Below are 18,287 nucleotides of genomic sequence, written 5' to 3'. Positions count from 1 at the left end.
GAATGGTGTGGCCAGCAGGAGCAGGGCGGGGATTCTTCCTCTGCACTCGGCACTGGCGAGGCCACACCTCGAGTGCTGTGTCCCGTTCTGGGCCCTCCAGTTAAGGGAGGACCTGGAGGGGCTGGAGCGTGTCAAGAGAGGGGCAACAAGGCTGGTGAGGGGTCTGGAACACAAGTCCTGTGAGGAGTGTCTGAGGGAGCTGGGGTGGTTTATCCTGGAGAAGAGGAAGCTCAGGGGAGACCTCATCACTCTCTGCAACTCCCTGACAGGAGGGTGCAGCCAGGGGGGTCGGGCTCTTCTCCCAGGGAACAGCAACAGGACAAAAGGAAACAGCCTTAAGCTGCACCAGGGGAGATTTAGGCTGGACATGAGGAAATATTCTTCACAGAAGGGGTGATTGGGCATTGGAAGAGGCTGCCCAGGGATGTGGTGGAATCACCGTCCCTGGAGATGTTTAAGGAAAGACTGGATGTGGCACTTACTGCCATGGTCTGGGTGACAAGGTGGTGTTGGGTCACAGGTTGGAGTTGCTGCTCTCCAAGGTCTTTTCCAACCTGGTTAATTTTGTGATTCTGTGATGATTGTGACACTGCAGCGCCCTGGGGAAGCAAGGGGCCATTGTGGCACTGCAGGGCCTCGTGGAACTAAGAGGATCACAGTGACACTGGGTACTGAAGGCACCACAGAACCAAGGCCCCATTGTGACACTGTGGGGCTGAATGGAAGCGAGGAGTCCAGTGGGACTCTCTGGGTCCTCGTGGAACCATGGAGGCCACTGTGACTCTGCAGGGCCTTGTTAAACTCAGGGGCCATTGAGACACTATGGAACCAAGGAGACCCTTGTGAGAACCTGGGGCCCAACGGAACCAAGGGGCCATTGTGACACTGCAGGGACTGGTGGAACTAAGGGAACAATTGTGACACTCTGGTGCCCCATGGAACCAAGAGGCCATTGTGACACTGCAGGGACTGGTGGAACCAAGGTGTGGTGGGTTCAGTGCTGGCTAAATGCCAGTGCACCCACTAGAATATACTTACTAATTTTCTAATGTGAGATAGGATTAGATGGAAAGCAAAGAAGGTTTAAGACTTTAAAAGGGTATAAGGAAAACTTTATTAATAGTAACTAAATGTAAAAAATTAGAATTTGAATAAAACGTTTAAAACATTTCTTCTAGCTCCTACAACCTTTTCTTTCCCACTAAGAATGTACAGAAACAATTCAATCAGTTTATCACCTCTAGAATAGTCTTTCTTCAGTTCACTTAGGGAGAGGAGTCTCTCTTGTCATTTTATGGAGACTTCTACACAAGAAAACAGTTCTCTCATTGCTTTTAATTTCCACAAACAGCAGCTGCCCAGGACTCTGCAATTTTGAAGTCCCTCCCATCTTTTCACAGCCTTCCCACAGCTGTGTTTGTGAGTTATGTCAACTTTTGGGGTATAAATTTAAGGATGAGCTATTCAAGAGCAAAGGTTCCCTTTATCTGTCTCTGACATCATCTCTGGGAACAGAGGTCTTCTTCTTTCCCTGGGGGCAAAGGGTCTTCATCACTTCTCTCGGTTCGAACGTCTCATGGGATCACAGCTTCTTCAACATCTGCTTGCTTTAGCAGAAATGCCTTTGCTCATATCTACAATTTGAACACTTCCATCCCCCCATACTTCAATGAGTTACAGGGAAAAAAGAGTCTGATGTATCAATTATATTTTCTCCATAGCCTTACAAGAGGATTTCAGCCCAGGACTGAGGCATCTCCTCAACCCTCCCATCTGGAACTTGACTTCCTCTTACTGACCTTCATGTCTCATGTTGTTCTGTACGTGTCTTCACTCTGTCCTTTTCTCTCACCCGAGGCAGGACTGAAGGTCTGTAAGCCTTATCTATGCACTGAAAGAGTTAATATCTCACCTGGGGCCTGCAGATGGTCATGTGCTTCCTGCTGTGTGGCAGCTCAATTGCGGTGATGGATTTTTCAGGCTGCCCTGGGGGCTGTGTCAGGATCAGCCCCATGGCCGGTCTCTGGCCCCTGCTGCGCTCAATTCCAGGCTCAGGGCCACTCTCTGTGTGGGCTACAAGGCTGCCTCTGGCCTCAGCCACACGATCTCGTGCAGCGGCCACACTGGGGGGAAATGGCTGAGATCTCAGCTGGAACACGCCAGGGGCTGATGGCCTCTCCTCCCCCTGCCTGGCAGCTGCTGGTGCCCGGCTCTGCTGGGACAGGGCTTGGCAGGGTCCCTGAGAAGGGGCCCAGCCCTGCAACAGGGCCTACCTGGCCTGGCTCGGCTGAGACGGGAGCCAGGCCGGCCTTGTTACCTGTTCCCAGCCAGAAGGAAAAGAGAGCTTTTCCCAGGGCTTGGTCATTTTTAAAATGTGTATTCATGGAGGTGTGTTCAGCTTTCTAGTGGTTTAACAAGGTGTCAGTCTTCAAAACCAGTCACTGATTGGTGCTGTTAGCCACAGAGGAAGCTCTCAGCAGCTCTTCTCGAATAATAATTTCCATGGGTGGCTTCTTCCCTCCTCACCAAATGTCAGTTAATGCAAAACCAGCACATAAAGGAACAATTGTGACACTCTGGTGCCCCATGGAACCAAGGGTCCCTCATGACACTGCAGGATCTTCTGTGAGCAGGAGTCCATTGTGACACTACACCACCAGGGAATCTATTGGGGCACTCTGGGGCCTCATGGGACCAAGGGACCCCTGTGACACTGTGTGACCTTGTGGAACCATGGAGGCCATTGTGACACTGCAGGACCTCGTGCAATGATGGGGCCATTGTGACGCTGCAGAGCCCCATGGAACCAAGGGGCCAGTGTTGCTCTGCAGGGACTCATGAAATGAAGGAAACATGTTTGTCACTGTGGTTCTCCTTGGGACAGGGAGGCCATTGTGACACCGTGGGACCAAGGAGAGCATTGCTGCACTGTGAGACCTCATGGAACCAAGGATCCATTGTGACACTGTGGAACCAGAGGATCCAAGGGACTTTGTGACACCAAGAGGTGCCATAGATCAAAAGGGCCATTGTGAACCTGTAGGGACTCCTGAAATCATGCAGATATTGTTACACGCTAGGGCTTCATGGAACTGTGGTGATCAACCTGTGTGCGAGTGTGGATCTGCTGGAGGGTAGGAGGACTCTGCAGAGGGACCTGGACAGGCTGGATCCAGGGCCCAAATCCAACAAGGTGAGGTTGAACAAGACCAAGTGCTGGGTGCTGCACTTTGGCCACAACAACCCCTGCAGCGCTACAGGCTGGGGAGAGAGTGGCTGGAGAGCGGCCAGGCAGAAAGGGACCTGGGGCACTGATGGACAGCAGGCTGGACATGAGGCAGCAGTGTGCCCAGGTGGGCAAGAAGGCCAATGGCTCCTGGCCTGGATCAGGAATGGTGTGGCCAGCAGGAGCAGGGCAGGGATTCTTCCCCTGCACTCGGCACTGGTGAGGCCACACCTCGAGTGCTGTGTCCAATTCTGGGCCCTCAATTTAGGAAGGCCATGGGGGGGCTGGAGCGTGTCCAGAGAAGGGCAACAAGGCTGGTGAGGGGTCTGGAAGAGAAATCTGGTTATAAGGACCTGAGGGAGCTGGGGTTATATGATCTGGAGGAGGCTCAGGGAAGACAAGGTGGTGTTAGAGTGCAGGTTGGACTTGATGACCTCAAAGGTTTGTCACAACAAACCTGAGTGGTTTCCCTGGCGTCCCCCAGCCCTTGCTGGCCCCAGGGGCTGATGGCATTTGTGCTCCCTCAGGTTCATGTCCCCACAGCAACAGCATGGGGGTGCTCCCCCTGCTGTGTGCAGTGCAAACAGGGGCTGCTGAGGCAGTGCTGCCGTGTCTGTGCCTGCAAGGATGGGGCACCTGTGTGAGCTGGGGGAGAGGCCAGGGCTGCAGAGGGGGGATGTTGTTGGCAGCTGCATGAGGATGCTCTGGGACGCTGCCCTGGGCTGTGCAGCGCACTGGGGATGGATCAGCCCCTGCTCTGCTGCTCCTTCCCGTCTGCCCCAGGGCCCTTGCAGAGCCCCAGCCGTGCTGTTTGCCCCCAGCGTGCCCACGGCCAGCCTGGGGCTGCTCATGGGGGTTTCTGTGCTGAGCATTGGCCTGGCCGTGTTCTTGAGAGAGCCTGGGCAAGGAGCCTGGAGCCCCCAGGGCCTGGGCTGAGGCGTCAGCACTGCCCCAGCAGTGCCCATGGCCTGTCCCTGCTGCAGCCCCGGCACTGCCACCCCCAGGGCTGTGCCCGGCCCCGAGAGCACTCAGGCCCTGCAGCAACACCAGGGCCACCAGGGCAGTGGGGCAGGGCCACGGCAGCAGCACTGGCAACACCCAGTGCTGCTGCTGCTGCTGGGCACAGCTGCTGGGCCAGCACTGATCTGCCCCAGCTCTGCACACAGACATTGCTGCTGCAGCTCCAGAGAAGGCAACAAAAGGGCATCTCTGCAGAAAACTCTGCTGGGAGATCCCTAATTCCGTTAAAGCCTCCAAGAGTGTAGCTCCTCATTCACACAGTCTGGGGCCACAGCAAAGGTGGAGATAAACAAAATGATAAAGGGCAGAAGCAATGACCTTGATTTGTGACCATCATTGAAATCTAAAACAATGGAAAAAATAACCCAACAACCAAACCAACAAGAACTATTAAAGATGACTTTTGTTATATGTGATTTACAGAAAATTTTCCAGCAGTTTAATGTTTCAGAAATCGTCCAGTCATCATTTTGCACACTGCAGCCTTGAGCTCCTGGTTCCTCAGGCTGTAGATGAGGGGGTTCAGGGCTGGAGGCACCACTGAGTACAGAACTGAGAGTGTCAGATCCAGGGATGGGGAAGAGATGGAGGGGGGCTTCAGGTAGGAAAATATGCCAGTGCTGACAAAGAGGGAGACCACGGCCAGGTGAGGGAGGCAGGTGGAAAAGGCTTTGTGCCGTCCCTGCTCAGAGGGGATCCTCAGCACAGCCCTGAAGATCTGCACGTAGGAGAAAACAATGAACACAAAACAACCAAAACCGAAACAGACACCAAGCAATGAAATCCAAATTTTTCTGAAGGTGGAGTGTGAGCAGGAGAGCTTGAGGATCGGGGGAACCTCACAGAAGAACTGTCCCAGGGCATTGCCATGGCACAGGGGCAGGGAAAATGTATTGGCTGTATGCAGCAGAGCATAGAGAAAGGCACTGGCCCAGGCAGCTGCTGCCGTGTGGGCACAAGCTCTGCTGCCCAGGAGGGTCTCGTAGTGCAGGGGTTTGCAGATGGACACGTAGCGGTCGTAGCACATGATGGTCAGGAGGGAAAACTCTGTTGTGATAAAGAAAAGAAAGAAGAAAGCCTGTGCAGCACATGCTGAGTAGGATATGGTGCTGGTGTGCCAGAGGGAATTGTGCATGGCTTTGGGGACAGTGGTGCAGATGGAGCCCAGGTCGCTGAGGGCCAGGTTGAGCAGGAAGAAGAACATGGGCGTGTGCAGGTGGTGGCCGCAGGCTACGGCGCTGATGATGAGGCCGTTGCCCAGGAGGGCAGCCAGGGAGATGCCCAGCAAGAGGCAGAAGTGCAGGAGCTGCAGCTGCCGCGTGTCTGCCAATGCCAGCAGGAGGAAGTGCCTGATGGAGCTGCTGTTGGACATTCCTTCACTCTGGGCATGGTGGACTGTTGAAACAAGACATTGACAAGCTCGTTGAGTCAATCCTATGGGGTTATTTAAGGAATTCCCTCAAAACTACATCTCTACCTGTCGGAGAACTTCACTCAACATTTTTATTTTTGAACTTGGGTTCATGCTCCTGAGTTACTGATTCATCTTCAGCATTGCTCTCAGCCTGAACCCTGGGGAAGCCCAGAAGGAAAACAGGGCTCCCTGTGTCTCAGGGCAGTCAGACCTGCTGGTCCCCAGCCAGGTGCCCTTTGCCCATGACACCTCCCTCTAGCTCTGGGTGATCAAACTTTAAACATGCTTGAAAAAAAAGTGGAGTTTATATAGACTCCTGTCTTATAAGACGTACTCTCTTCCCAGTGCACCTGAACAGCAATGGGTACCAAGGGTTGCTCTGGCTCTCTGCTGCCTGGAGTTGTGCCTGCTGGGAGCTGTTTCTCTCTATCCAAGCCTTGTCCCTGCCAGTGCTGCCAGAGCCCAGCCCAGCCCTGGGGGCTCAGCTCTGCCCTGCAGACCCCTCCCAGCACAGGGCACTGCCCAGGGGCATCTCCCTGGCAGCAGGGCCTTAAGGGCAGGCCAGACAAACAGAGATGCTGCAAGCCAAGGTGCTGCTGCTGCTGTCTGTAGGGAGAGGAGGCTGAGGAGGCACTTTCTGAGGGAGATCTGAGGCCCATCTGCTGATGCCCAGGCTGACAGTGCAGGAGGCTCAGGGACACAGCCAAAGCTGACAGCCCCTTTCCCTTCCCTTTAGGAGAAAGCTGAGAGCAGCCCTGGCCATGCAGCACCATCTCCAGAGCAGGAGGAATCTGCCCTGATGGGGGTGGCTCCTTGCACCTGGAACTTCTCCCCTGCAGCGTCCATGGGGAGCTGCCAGGCAGGCTGAGAGCTGCCCCTGGCAGGTGGCACATGCCCTGGGCTGGCCAAGAGCCCTGAGGGCTGCAGGAGCTGCTCTGCAGGACAGCCCTGGGCAGCCCTGGCTGCAGCCCCAGCTTCAGCCCCTGCAGCCGTCCCTGGCAGCAGGAGCCGTCCTGCCCTGTCCCTCTGACGGTGCCCAGGGCAGCCCCGCTCTGCAGCACATCCTTCCCCTCCTCCTCCTGCTCCTCCTGCTCCTCCTGTGCCACAGAGAAACTGGGAGAGTCCTCCTGACACATCCCCCAGGCTCTGGGGTGTTCTGGCTTCAGGAGATCCCTCCAGGAGCACAGGGGACATTGCCCTGCACCCACACACTCACCATGCACAGGGCTGTGAAGATCTTTCCCCAGGTGAAGTCTCAGCTCAATGTCTTCCCAATTCTGATTGCCTTCAGCCTGTCTCTGCCTGGCTCCTGTGCCCTCAGTGCCTGCAGGCAGAGCTCTCAGCCCTGCTGGGCTGGGAGAGGAGCTGGCCCTGGGAAGAGCTGTTCCTTTAAAGCTCAGCAGCACAGACACAGCACAAGGACTTTAATGAGCCTCTTGGGGATTTGGTGTTGTTTATATCTGACTCAGTCCCTGAGAGAGTGATCAAAAAACTTCTCAAGAACTCAAAATTAAATTGAAACTCCAAAAGTTTCTTGAAGTTTTAATGGGTCCCACTGAGGGACACGACTGGGAAAGTGTCCCCAGGTTCCAGTTAGAGCAGAACACTGCAGGCAGTGATGACAGCTGGGGACAAACAAGGCCAAGGTGTCTCTGGTGCTGAGCAAAGCTGGATGTGTTTGAGGAATGCCAAGGGCCAAGGCCTGAGCCCCAGGGCCTGGCCAGGCAGATCCTGTCCCTCCCTCCTTGCTCAGGGCTCTTGCCGGGATGGGCACTGGCATGTGGGGATGGGCAATGCCAAGGGCAGGAGCATGGGGCGGCCCCTGCCAGGCTGCTGAGCAGGGACAAGGAGGCCATGAGGCCCCAGGCCTGCAAGGGTCACTTGTCTCCTGCTCCTGCCTCAGGCCCAGGCCCAGCAGCCATGGCCAAAGTGCTGCCCAAGCTGGCTCTGGCAGGGCTGTCTTGCAGCTGCTGCACAGCCCTGGTGCTTCTGACGCAGATGAGATGTGACCACCAGAGGCCAAGGCCAGCCAGAGCTGACAGGTTTTTCTCTGAGAGATACGCTTGCATACAGCAAGGTTTTAAGGCGGAGTACCAATTTTGTCCATGGGCATCTGAAAAGAGAGTCAGTTCTTTCCATAGGAAGGAAAGCATGGAGCCCCAGTGTTTCATGGGCAGATGAGAGGCAGCCCTTGACATTCTGAGATCAGCCAGACCCGTCAGGTCACTCCTAGGAGGCCAAATCAGCCAGATGTGTTCCATGTTCCTCTCATTCCGTGGTCCCCCACAATGTCCCAGTGGTTCCCTTGATTCCATGAGTCCCTGAGGTGTCACAATGGCCCCGTGGTTACACGAGGCCCTGAAGGGTCCTAATGGTCTCCATGGTTCCACGAGGCCCCACAGAGCCATGGTGGTCTCTTGGTTCCATGAAGCCCCATGGTGTCACCATGGTATCCCAGAGTGTCACAATGGTCTCCATGGTTCCACCAGGTCCTCACAGTGTCACCATGGTCTCCATAGGAAGGAAACAACCAAGCCCCAGTGTTCCAGGGGCAGATGAGGGGCAGTCACCAGAGGCCAAGGGCAGCCAGACTAGACGGTGCTGGCAGATTTTTTCTGGGAGCCATCCTTGGATATAGGGAATTGTAGAGGTGGAATAACAGTTTCGGACATGGATGTCTGGAGGAGAAGGACAGTTCTTTTCCATAGGAAGGAAAGCATGGAACACCAGTGTTTCAGGGCCAGATGAAAGGTGGCCACCAGAGGCCAAGTCCAGACAGGCCTCTCTATCCTGGCAGCTTTTGTCTGAAAGCAGTCCTTGGATATAGGGAATTTTGCAGGTGGAATAAAAAATTCGGCCATTTCTGCATCGATAAGAAGGACGGTTCTTTTCCATTGGAAGGAGAGCACAGAGCTCAAGAATTTGAGTGGCATAAGCAGAGAGAGAAGGCTCCTGAGAGTCCAAACCAGCCAGACCTGTTTGTCCTGGCTGCTTACATCAAGGAGAAATCCTTGCATACATAGAATTTGGGAGGTGGAATCTCAGTTTTGACCATGGGCACCTGATAGAGATGGATGGTTTATCCATAAGAAAAAAAAGTGTGAAGTCCAAGTTTCTTAGAAGAATTCAAGAGGTGGCCACCCATGGGCCAAGAGAGCCCAATCTGTCTCTCCTGGCACGTTTCATCTGGGTGAAATCCTTGGACATGGGGAATTTTGGAGGTGGAATCTCAGTTTTGGCTGTGGGCACCAGGACAGGAAGGAGAGTGCTTTTTATTAGGATGGAAAGCACAGAGCCCCAGTGTTTCAAAGGTAGATGAGAGGTGGTGTCGTAGACATCTTTTTCTGAAAATACTTTCTTAGGTTTTTTTTTCCCTTCTGAGAAGCTGAGGCCTCAGAAACAAAATGGTTATCTGGTTATCTGCTGCTGTGGAATGCATCAGGTGGATATTTGATTGGCCCATCTAGGTTGTTTATAATTAATGGCCAATCAAGGCCGAGCTATCTTGGACAGAGTCTGAGAGAGCTGCCTTTTGTTATCATTCTTTTCCATTCTATTCTTAGCTAGCCTTCTGAGATGAACCTTTTCCTTCTATTTCTTTTTAGTATAGTTATAATGTAATATATATATATATCATAAAATAATAAATCAAGCCTTCTGAAATATGGAGTCAAATCTCTGTCTCTTCCCTCATCCTGAATACCCCTGTGAACACTGTCACAAGGTGGCCCCCAGGTGGCCAAGCCAGCCAGATCTGTCTGTCCTGGCAGACTTCATCTGGGAACAATCTTTGCATATATGGAAATTTGGAGGAGGAATCCTGATTTTGGGCATGGGCATCTGGAGGAGAAGGGCAGCTCTTTCCACAGGAAGGAGAGCCCAGAGCCCCAGTGCTCCAGGGGCAGATGAGCAGCAGCCCTCGACATGCCAGGGTCAGCTGGACCTGTCAGGTGGCCCCCAGGTGTCCCAGCCAGCCAGGCCTTGATGCCTTGAGAGGCTGCCTAGAACAGGGGCTGGACAGTGTTACAGGAATAGAGTAGGGATTTATTAAAAGGCCTTCAAAGGATACACCTGGGGCAGTGCAAGAGCCTGGCTGAGGGTACACCCAAGATGGACAATGGTTCCCACATTTTCACATTTTTATAGGTTTTGGTCCATTTCCATATTGGGGTTAATTATCCAATTACAGCTTCAGGTTGTGAAGTCCCATCCTCCCAGTCTGCTCTCCTCAATTCACTGTTTGCACTTTTTGGGCCTGAAGCTGCAACAGTGTCCTTGGCTCTCCTAGGTTTCTAGGTTTCCTAGTCCAGTTATGGAGAAATATTTCAAAGAGCTTCTAAAAATATACACTCCTATTTTAAAGGACGTATTTTATTACTGCTCTCTTTGGAGCAGAGACAATTGCAGCCTTCTGTGACTGATATTGACCCAGGGTCTCTCCTCAGCAGCTCTGGCCTGCTCACAGAAGCTGTGCCTGGAGCTCTGACCCAGTGTGGACAACCTTGCTCCACATTGCCCAGCCCCATCCTGTCTGTCCTCACTCCCCTGGACCTGCTGTGCTTGGAGAGCTGGCTGCACTCAGCCTAAGAGGGGTTTTCTCTTTTTGGGGTTTTTTGAAGCAATCTGAAACTCCTGAGTTTCCCCACTGAAAACAGACACACTCCTCAAGTGTGTGCCAAGACCAAGCTGTCACCAATAACATTCCCCTCACCCAAGGCAGAACTGAGCAGGAAATGTTTTAGACCTTTGGACTCCATGGTTCCATGAGGCCTTGCTCTGTGGCAATGGACTTTTGGTTCCATGAGGTTCTGTGCTCAACAGTGGTATCCTTTGTTCCAAGTGTCACCATGGCCCCTTGGTTCCACGGGGCCCTGCTGTGTCACAATGGGCTCCATGATTCCATGATTAATGCAAAAGCTTTGCATGAACAACGAGCAACACCATGGTCTCCTTGGATCCACATTATCGCAATGAACAATGGGTTCCATGAGATCCCAAACTGTCACGACGGATATTTGGCTCCATGTGGCCCCTGTGTCACAAAGGACCCTTGGTTCCATCAGGCCCCACAGTGTCACAGGGGTTTCCTTGGTTCCATGTGCCCCAATATGTCACAGGGTTTTCCCTCTTCTGCAGCAACCAGCAGCAAACCCCAGTGCCAGGGTCAAATGTCTGGCAAGAAGGAGCAAGGGGGGACATTTGGAGTCATGGATTTTGCCTTCCCAGGTCACAGTGATGTGGGATGGGGCCCTGCTGTCCTGGAGATGGCTGAACACCAGCCTGCCCATGGGAAGGGTTAAAAGACAACAACCTCTGTCCATGGAACTGCAACAGCAGAGAGGTCAGGAGAAGGCTGGGTTTAAAAGACTCTCACCAGCACAGGAAACATCAACCTAGGACATTTTCTTGAAAGCTGACATTTGAGAGCATTCTTTTATACAGACATGGACCACCAAATACCAAGTTAAACAGGCTTTCTCTGTGCCCTGAGACCAGCTGGAATCTTTTCAGCAGTCTGTGCTGTTCCATCCCTTGCTTAGGGCGAGGATGTCGGATGTTTCAGCAGCCTCCGCGCTTCTGGAAGGCTTCACAGGCAGGCTCTAAAAGCCGAATAAAACAAAACAGCAGTGTAAGGCACAGCACAAAGGAAGCACCAGGCTGATCAACACCGCCCTTGCAGCGACATTTCCCATGAGATCCTCAGCACCCCGGGCTGCAAACAAACCCCGCTCGGGGTGAGCACAAGAGCCGGGCCCAGCGCTGAGCACCAGCCCGAGCCCAGCAGGGCCTTGGAGGAGGCAGGGGCGAGCCCCGGGCCAGGCTCCAAAGGGGCCTCGGGGCTGGAGTGATAGCGCCGAGCGCCCTGCCCGTGTCCCCCTCGGCCCTGCGGTGCCATGGGGCCAGAGCCCAGTGCCGGGGCTCGGTCCCTGCTGCCGCAAGGGCGCTGCCCAGGGCTCCCCGCCTGCCGGGGCCAGGCCCGGGGGCTGAGGGGCGGCCGCCAGCCGCAGCGGCGCCTTGTCCGGGCCGGAGAAGGGCTCGGGGCCAGGGCAGCAGCAGCGGCGGGGTCGCTCCTCCGCCCGGGGTGTTTGCGCTTCAGCCGCAGCACCACCGGCGGCTTCTCGGAGCTCGGTGAATGCCCAAGCTCAGCGGGGGCAGCCGAGCCGGGCCCAGAGGAGCCGCAGTCCCATCTGGGCCCAAAGGGTGCCCGCTTGGCCCGGGCGGCACTGAGGGAGCGGCGCCACCATCGCTGCCGCCCTCAGGGGAACCTCCGGAGCATTCACCTGCCTCAGACACTTGTGTATACAGCGGCATGAAAAGCATCGTTCCTTCTCGAGGCTGCATTACAGCACACAAGTAACAAAATCAGATTTAGTCCAGATTTGCTCCTTCCCATGCATCATCTATCAAGAATCTACTCCAAGTGCAGTGAATGATCGGAGACACATCCATGTATATTTCTAGATCATTTATTCTCACACCAATTTTCAAAGTCCTTACACTGGTTTGAAGTGCCCGTGTCTTCCTCCTTATCCTCCACCTCCTTATCCTCCTCCTCCTCCTCCTCCTCCTCCTCGTCCTACTCTTCCTCCTCCTCTTCCTCGTCATCATCTTCCTTGTCCTCCTCCTCCTCGTCCTCCTCCTCCTCCTAATCCTCCTCATCGTCCACCTCGTCCTCCTCCTCCTCGTTCTCGTCATCCTCTTCCTCCTCCCTCCTCCTCTTCGTCCTCTTCGTCCTCATCCTACTCCTCCTCCTCCTCGTCCTCCTCCTGCTTTTCCTCCTCCTTGTCCTCGTCCTCTTCCTCCTCCTTCTCGTCCTCCTCCTCCTCCTCCTCGTCCTCCTCCTCCTCCTCCTCATCCTCCTCCTCCTCCATCTCCTCCTTCTCCTCCTCGTCCTTCTCCTCCTTCTTCTCCTCCTAGTCCTCCTCCTCCTACTCATCCTCTTCCTTGTCCTCCTCCTCATCGTTGTCCTCTTCATCCTCGTCCCCCATCTCGTCCTCATCCTCCTCATCCTCCTCCTCGTCCTCGTCCTCCTCGTCCTTGTCCTCCTCCTCCTCCTAATCATCCTCTTCGTCTTCCTCATCCTTCTCCTCCTCGTCCTCCTCCGCCTGGTCCTGCTGGTCCTCCTCCTCCTTCTCCTCCTCTTCGTTCTCCTCCTCCTCCTCTTCCTCCTTGTTCTCGTCCTCGTCCTCCTCCTTTTCATGCTCCTCCTCCTCCTCCTCGTCCTCCTCCTACTCATCCTCCTCTTCCTCCTCATCATCCTCCTCCTCCTCCTCCTCATCCTCCTCGTCACACTCCTCCCCCTCCTCTTCTTCCTCCTTGTCCTCGTCATCCTCCTCCTCGTCAACAGAACTGGAGATTTTCTCCTCACTCTTTTCTGTGGAAGGATGAAGCCCAGCTGCCCTTTTCCTCTGGTGCCTCCTCCTTTCCTCAGCTGAGGATGTCAAACTCACCAGGAGCAGGAAAATCCCCATTCCCTTTTTGCTTGTGGCTGCAGCCTGGAATATCCTCTCAGAACAAAACCTTTCTGACAGCCCTGCTGAATGACACTGGCAGGAGGTTTGTGAGAAATGGAGAAAATTGTATTTTGATAGGAAATCAAGTTACAAAATTACTTCTTTCTGTCCCATTCATTTTCAGTCAGTTCCAGTTCTGTTTTTCAGAGTGCCACCTTCTCAGCTGATTGTGTTTGTGTCCCCCTTTCTCTCCTGCCTTTCTCTGCCTGCTCTGTTTCTCTCTCAGTGTCTCCCTTGACCCAGGGCAACTCTCACCAAAGACCCTGTCCTGATTGAATTCCCAGTCATGAGCTACAACAACCCATGGGTGAAGTTATGAAGGCTGGCAGGGAAATGTCACTATAAGAGCAAGATCTCACTTGGTTTTTGGTCCCTTCTTTAAGGGCTTGTGCCTTCCAGGTCAGGAACATCTTTTCCTGGCTGGGAACTGGAATTCCAGCCCCTGGCAGTGTGTGCCATGGATGCCAGAGGGGCATTCCCGAGGCTCCCAGGGTGCTGCTCCTGCCGTGCCTCCCAAGGAGCTGTGCAGGGCCAGGGCACAAGGTCCATCAGCTCTGTTGGTTCTGCAGTGCCACAAGGGCCCCTGGTTCCATGAGTTTCCCAATGCCAACAGTGGTTCCTTGGTTCCCATGATGCCCTGCTGTGTAACCATGGATATTTGGTGCCATGAAGTTCTTCAGTGTCACAATTGGCCTCCCTCGCTCCATGAGCTCCCGCAGTGTCACAATGGCCTCCTTGGATGGGCAGTGTCACCATGGACCATTGGCTCCAGGCAGCCCCGCTGGGTCACCATGGACTCCTTGGTTCCATGAGGTTCCAGGGGTGTCTGCATGGTCTCCTTGGATCCACAGTGTCACAATGGACCACTGGATTCATGTGGCCCTGCTGTGCCACCATGGCCCCTTGGTTCCATGGCACCCCAGGGTCACAATTGACTCCTTGCTTCCACATCGCCCCCTCAGTGTCAAAATGGCCCCTTTGTTCCATGGGGAACACAAAAGTTTTGAGGAAACATTGAGTAAATCCTGCTTGACACACCTGGGAACATCTGTTTGCATTCAAGAGAGAGTTTAAAGGTGAGGATGGCACCAGCAGCTCTTCCATCTGCAACAGACAGCCAGGGAAAGGACAGGGACAGAGGATTCAGCTGCAAGACTGAGAGAATTCTGCTCCCAGAGATCATTTCTGCTCACACTGTCCCTTGTAGAAAGGTGACACCATTCCAGGCAGCCTGGACTGAGCAGGTGGGTCCTGAGTGGGGTTTGCTGTTTAGGAAACCTGCTCAGGCTTTTCTATTCTTTCCTTCCCAACAGGAAAACTTCTCCTGGGCCTGTGTGCAGGTAGAGCCCCGAGGAGAGCAGGTGGGACATGGTGCAATGGGCTGGGACATGGAGCTGCAGAGCTCAGGGGACAAGGTTCTGTGCAGGGCATGGGAATGTCAGTCCCAGGTGGGCCATACAGACATGGTGGGGCTGGGGGTGAGGAGCAGCTGGTCCAAACAGGCTCAGCCCTCAAGGGGCTCACATGGCCAGACCTCGTAAGGAGACATTCAGCATCAAGATCACCTGGGGAGTGCTTCTATCAGCTCTTCTCTGATCTGGAAAATAAAAAAATACTCACTTGATTAAAGAAAAAAGTCATGAGGTGCACTTTGAAATCTTCATCCTTAACAGAACTCCAAACTGACTCCAATCAGCTGCACAAGCCCTGGAAACCCCAAGCTCTTTCTGTATTTTAATGATGTCCATTGTGGGAACTCAGCACATCACTCTGGATGTCCAGAGTTACCGAGAGAACCCTTGGGGGGCTTGGAAGTCCTGGAATATTGCCAGGAGCATCTGGTGGCTTGACTTCGATCCCTCTAGGGATGTGACATCTGTTTGAGGACATGAGAGTCACTTGGGAGTGAATGGTGCAAGAATGATGTATTTACAGTGTAAAATATAGATTTTAGGGTTTTAGTACAGGGGGGTTATGGAGACAAGATGGAGGGATCAGGGCATGATTTGTCCTTCTTCTTTCTTCTTCTTGTCATCCATTTTCTGTGGTGATGTAGGCACTTGGGGATTGGTTCATGGTGAAGGTGCACTTGCTAATATGGGTGAAAGGTATTGGGAAATAAAGGTAAATATGATATACGTAGTTTTTAGTATAAAAAGACACGACTGCCCCATGGGTGGTCAGAGTGCCCTTGGCTGCCTTGCAGGTCAGACCTCTGCTGGGCAGAAAGAAAATTCTGTAGATAAGAAATAATAAACAATCTGAAGACCGAAAACTGAAGAGTGCAGACTCGTCCTTTGAAGTGCGGGCAGCCCCAGAACCACCCTACGCGTGTCTGGGCAGAGACAGACAGCCAACTGGACATTTGGCGTCCCTGGGTGGGCCCCGGTGGGCATCGGTGGGCCCCAGTGGGCACCCATGAGCGGTGAATGGCAGGCATCTCTCACAGACCCCGAAGTGCTGAGTGGGCAGCTCCCGAGCTGGACTTGTTCCCAGGAGAGCGCTGATAACTCCTTGGGAAAGCAGCCAGAAAGCAGCCAGAGGAGTCTGAAGAGGCAGCAGCCACTGAGAACATCGCACTCCACTTCTGCCAAAGAAGGTTCATAGCAGAAAGCCCGGATCAGAATCGGAAAGGCGCCTCTGAATCCATCTCCTGTGACCTGCGGGCCGGAGACCAGGAGCCTTTGGACTGCTCTGATGACACAAATTCGGTGAGAAGGTCAAAAATTAAGAACATGGGGGGTGTACTCTCCCAGGAACAATTAGGGATTTTGTCTGCCTTACAAGGCATGGCAGAAACACATACTATAGGAATCCCAAAGAAAAAGCTTAAAGATCTGTTGGCATGGGTGCGGTGTAATAACCCATACTCAGAGATGCGTCTGTTGTTTGAAGTGGGTTTTTGGCAGGAAATTAATAGACACCTTTATCTCTTAGCTATTAAAAATGATAAGACGGCCTTGAAGCTGCTGTCTCCTGCACAAGTTATGTTAGAAGCGACCTCAGCACAGTCTAGGAGGTTGGCCAGGCAACAACTTGTTATAAATCCCACAGGGGCGGAGGGAGGAGAGCAAGGCTCGGAACAGAGATTGGCTCTGATCCCGAGGAAGGGGAGCAGGGAGAAATGTCATTGCCTTCAGTCCCACCATCCCGAAAACCCAAGGGACCTCCAAAACGTCCTGAAACCCCAGAGAGTACAGGGGCTTCGGGCTCCGACTCAGGCACAGACGACACCATTCCAATCCCAGACGAGTTAAGGTTTTCTCCCAGCGACATTGAGGAAACAGGTTGCTCCTTAGGAGCGCACCTTCCCGATTCACAGGAGCCAGAGGGAGACGGCATGAAATAAGTGGCGGGGTCGGGAAGGGGGGGTCGAAGGGGGACCAGAGGGGAGGGGGGATGGGCTTTCTCGCGGCAGGCACGGCTGCGCAGTGGCGGTGGCGCTAGCTGGTGGGAGGGGCACGGAGGCGATGGAGGACACAGGTTGTGGTGTGGCTTTTGCGAGCGCAATGCCGAGGGTGGCGGCAACCTTGGCCGGCGCGGTGCCAAAAGTGCACGTGGAGGGCAAGGCTCACAGGACATCTGGGGAGGGCTCTCAAACCAACGCGGCAGCATAAGACATGGGCAGTGAGCATGCGGCAGCTGCAGGGCTCCAGCCAGCTACCGTAGGGAGACACAGGAGACACGCAGTGATGACACCAAAGCCGTAAGTCGGGACGCGGAGATCGGCCTGGATCATGGCGCAAACAGGGGTACCAGCAGGGGGAGGGCTGCACTCACCGGCAGGGGGTGTGGATAAAGCATCAGAGGAGGAGGAGAGGGGGTCAGGAACGGATCCTAGGGAGGAGACTTCGGAGACGGAGCGGGAAGGAGACAGTGACATCAGTTCAGGGGAGGCAGGAGGCGTTCCCGAGGGCGCGCGTGGGTGGAAAGTAGGGGCAGAGCGCAGTCGGAGGTGGGTCCGATCCCCCGTGATGTCTCGAGTGAGGAGGAGGGGCCATGTTCGGGCTTCGACATCCCGGGGCTCTACCCCCTCTCCAATCCCGATGCCTTCAGTTTCAATCCCTGTGGTCCAAACCTCTTCCATCCAAGGGAGACGTTCACGTATTCAGCCTCCATTGTTAGCTCAGTCAACATCCATGCAGACTCGGTCTTAAACGCCATCGCAAACGTTGCAGTCTGCTGAACAGGAGCAGATTGAGTTTGCGACATCATCACGGTAGTCCAGGCAGATGACAGCGCCACCTTATGGGGGGAGGACCGCAGTGCAGGATATGCCAGGCCTCTTAACAGAGCCACAACCACCTGCTGGCGAAACTGCAACAATGCAGCGATTTTTTCCAACAACGTATAAAAAGAAAACTACATCGAAGAAAACAATAACAGCGACACAACAAATGGACTATCCCTCAACTTCGGGATTTCACGAAGTTGAAGACACTTCAGGTGAGGTGCACTCACAAGGGGAAGACATGATACGAATCACAGCATCAGAAGGAATTCCGGCATGGATGTTTTTGGCAGCAGAAGCAACAAAGAGCCTTCTGCATTCTTTTGATACAGCCAGAAGAACATGACCACAAGAACCTCAAGTTTCTTTTTTGGATTTGGCAGCAAGACCAAAAACCTCAAGACAAAGAATGTGGAACAAAGAATCACCAAGGACCTCTACGACTCCACTGTGCATACAGCTACCAATGGAGTTTCCAGAGGAGGAAGAAGAACAGCCAGTGAAAACAATGAATTGGAAAAGAATCAGGAAAGAGTTGGCAAAAGAAAAGGATTTGTTTCAAGGATCAGGAGATCTGACAATGCCAGTGACATACGATGCACAGGGTCAGAATCCGAGATGGGAAAGGATGAGTCATGAAGTAATCAAAGACCTAGCAAAGGCCATTCGGAATAATGGGCTGAATTCTTCAAACAACTCCTGAGGGGGACATTCAATATGTACGACCTCACACCATATGATATCCGAAGCCTCGTGTCAATGATCCTCACAGACACGCAGAACCTCATCTGGGAAAGAAGATGGGGAAGGTATCTTACAGAGTTGAGAAACAGTTATCAAGGTGGGCCAAACGCAAATCTCACAGAGGCACAGTTGGCAGGG

At 53.7% G+C, this 18,287-nt stretch overlaps 1 protein-coding gene across 1 annotated transcript; it reads right to left on the bottom strand.

The window, feature by feature from the left end:
- Nucleotides 1-4,685: 4,685 nt before the first annotated feature.
- LOC118701473 (olfactory receptor 14A16-like) lies at nt 4,686-5,618 on the bottom strand. The gene has a single exon (XM_036406098.1). The coding sequence runs from the start codon at nt 5,616-5,618 to the stop codon at nt 4,686-4,688; it is 933 nt and encodes a 310-aa protein (XP_036261991.1).
- Nucleotides 5,619-18,287: the final 12,669 nt, after the last annotated feature.

Source organism: Molothrus ater, unplaced genomic scaffold, assembly GCF_012460135.2.
Source record: "Molothrus ater isolate BHLD 08-10-18 breed brown headed cowbird unplaced genomic scaffold, BPBGC_Mater_1.1 matUn_MA512, whole genome shotgun sequence".
Classification (NCBI taxonomy): domain Eukaryota; kingdom Metazoa; phylum Chordata; class Aves; order Passeriformes; family Icteridae; genus Molothrus; species Molothrus ater.
The sequence above is the reverse complement of the archived record's forward strand: the minus strand, read 5'-3'. Positions and strand labels throughout refer to the sequence as shown.

Coding starts and splice junctions, on each gene's coding strand:
- LOC118701473 (XM_036406098.1), bottom strand. CDS start 5,618: ATGTCCAACAGCAGCTCCATCAGGCACTTCCTCCTGCTGGCATTGGCA.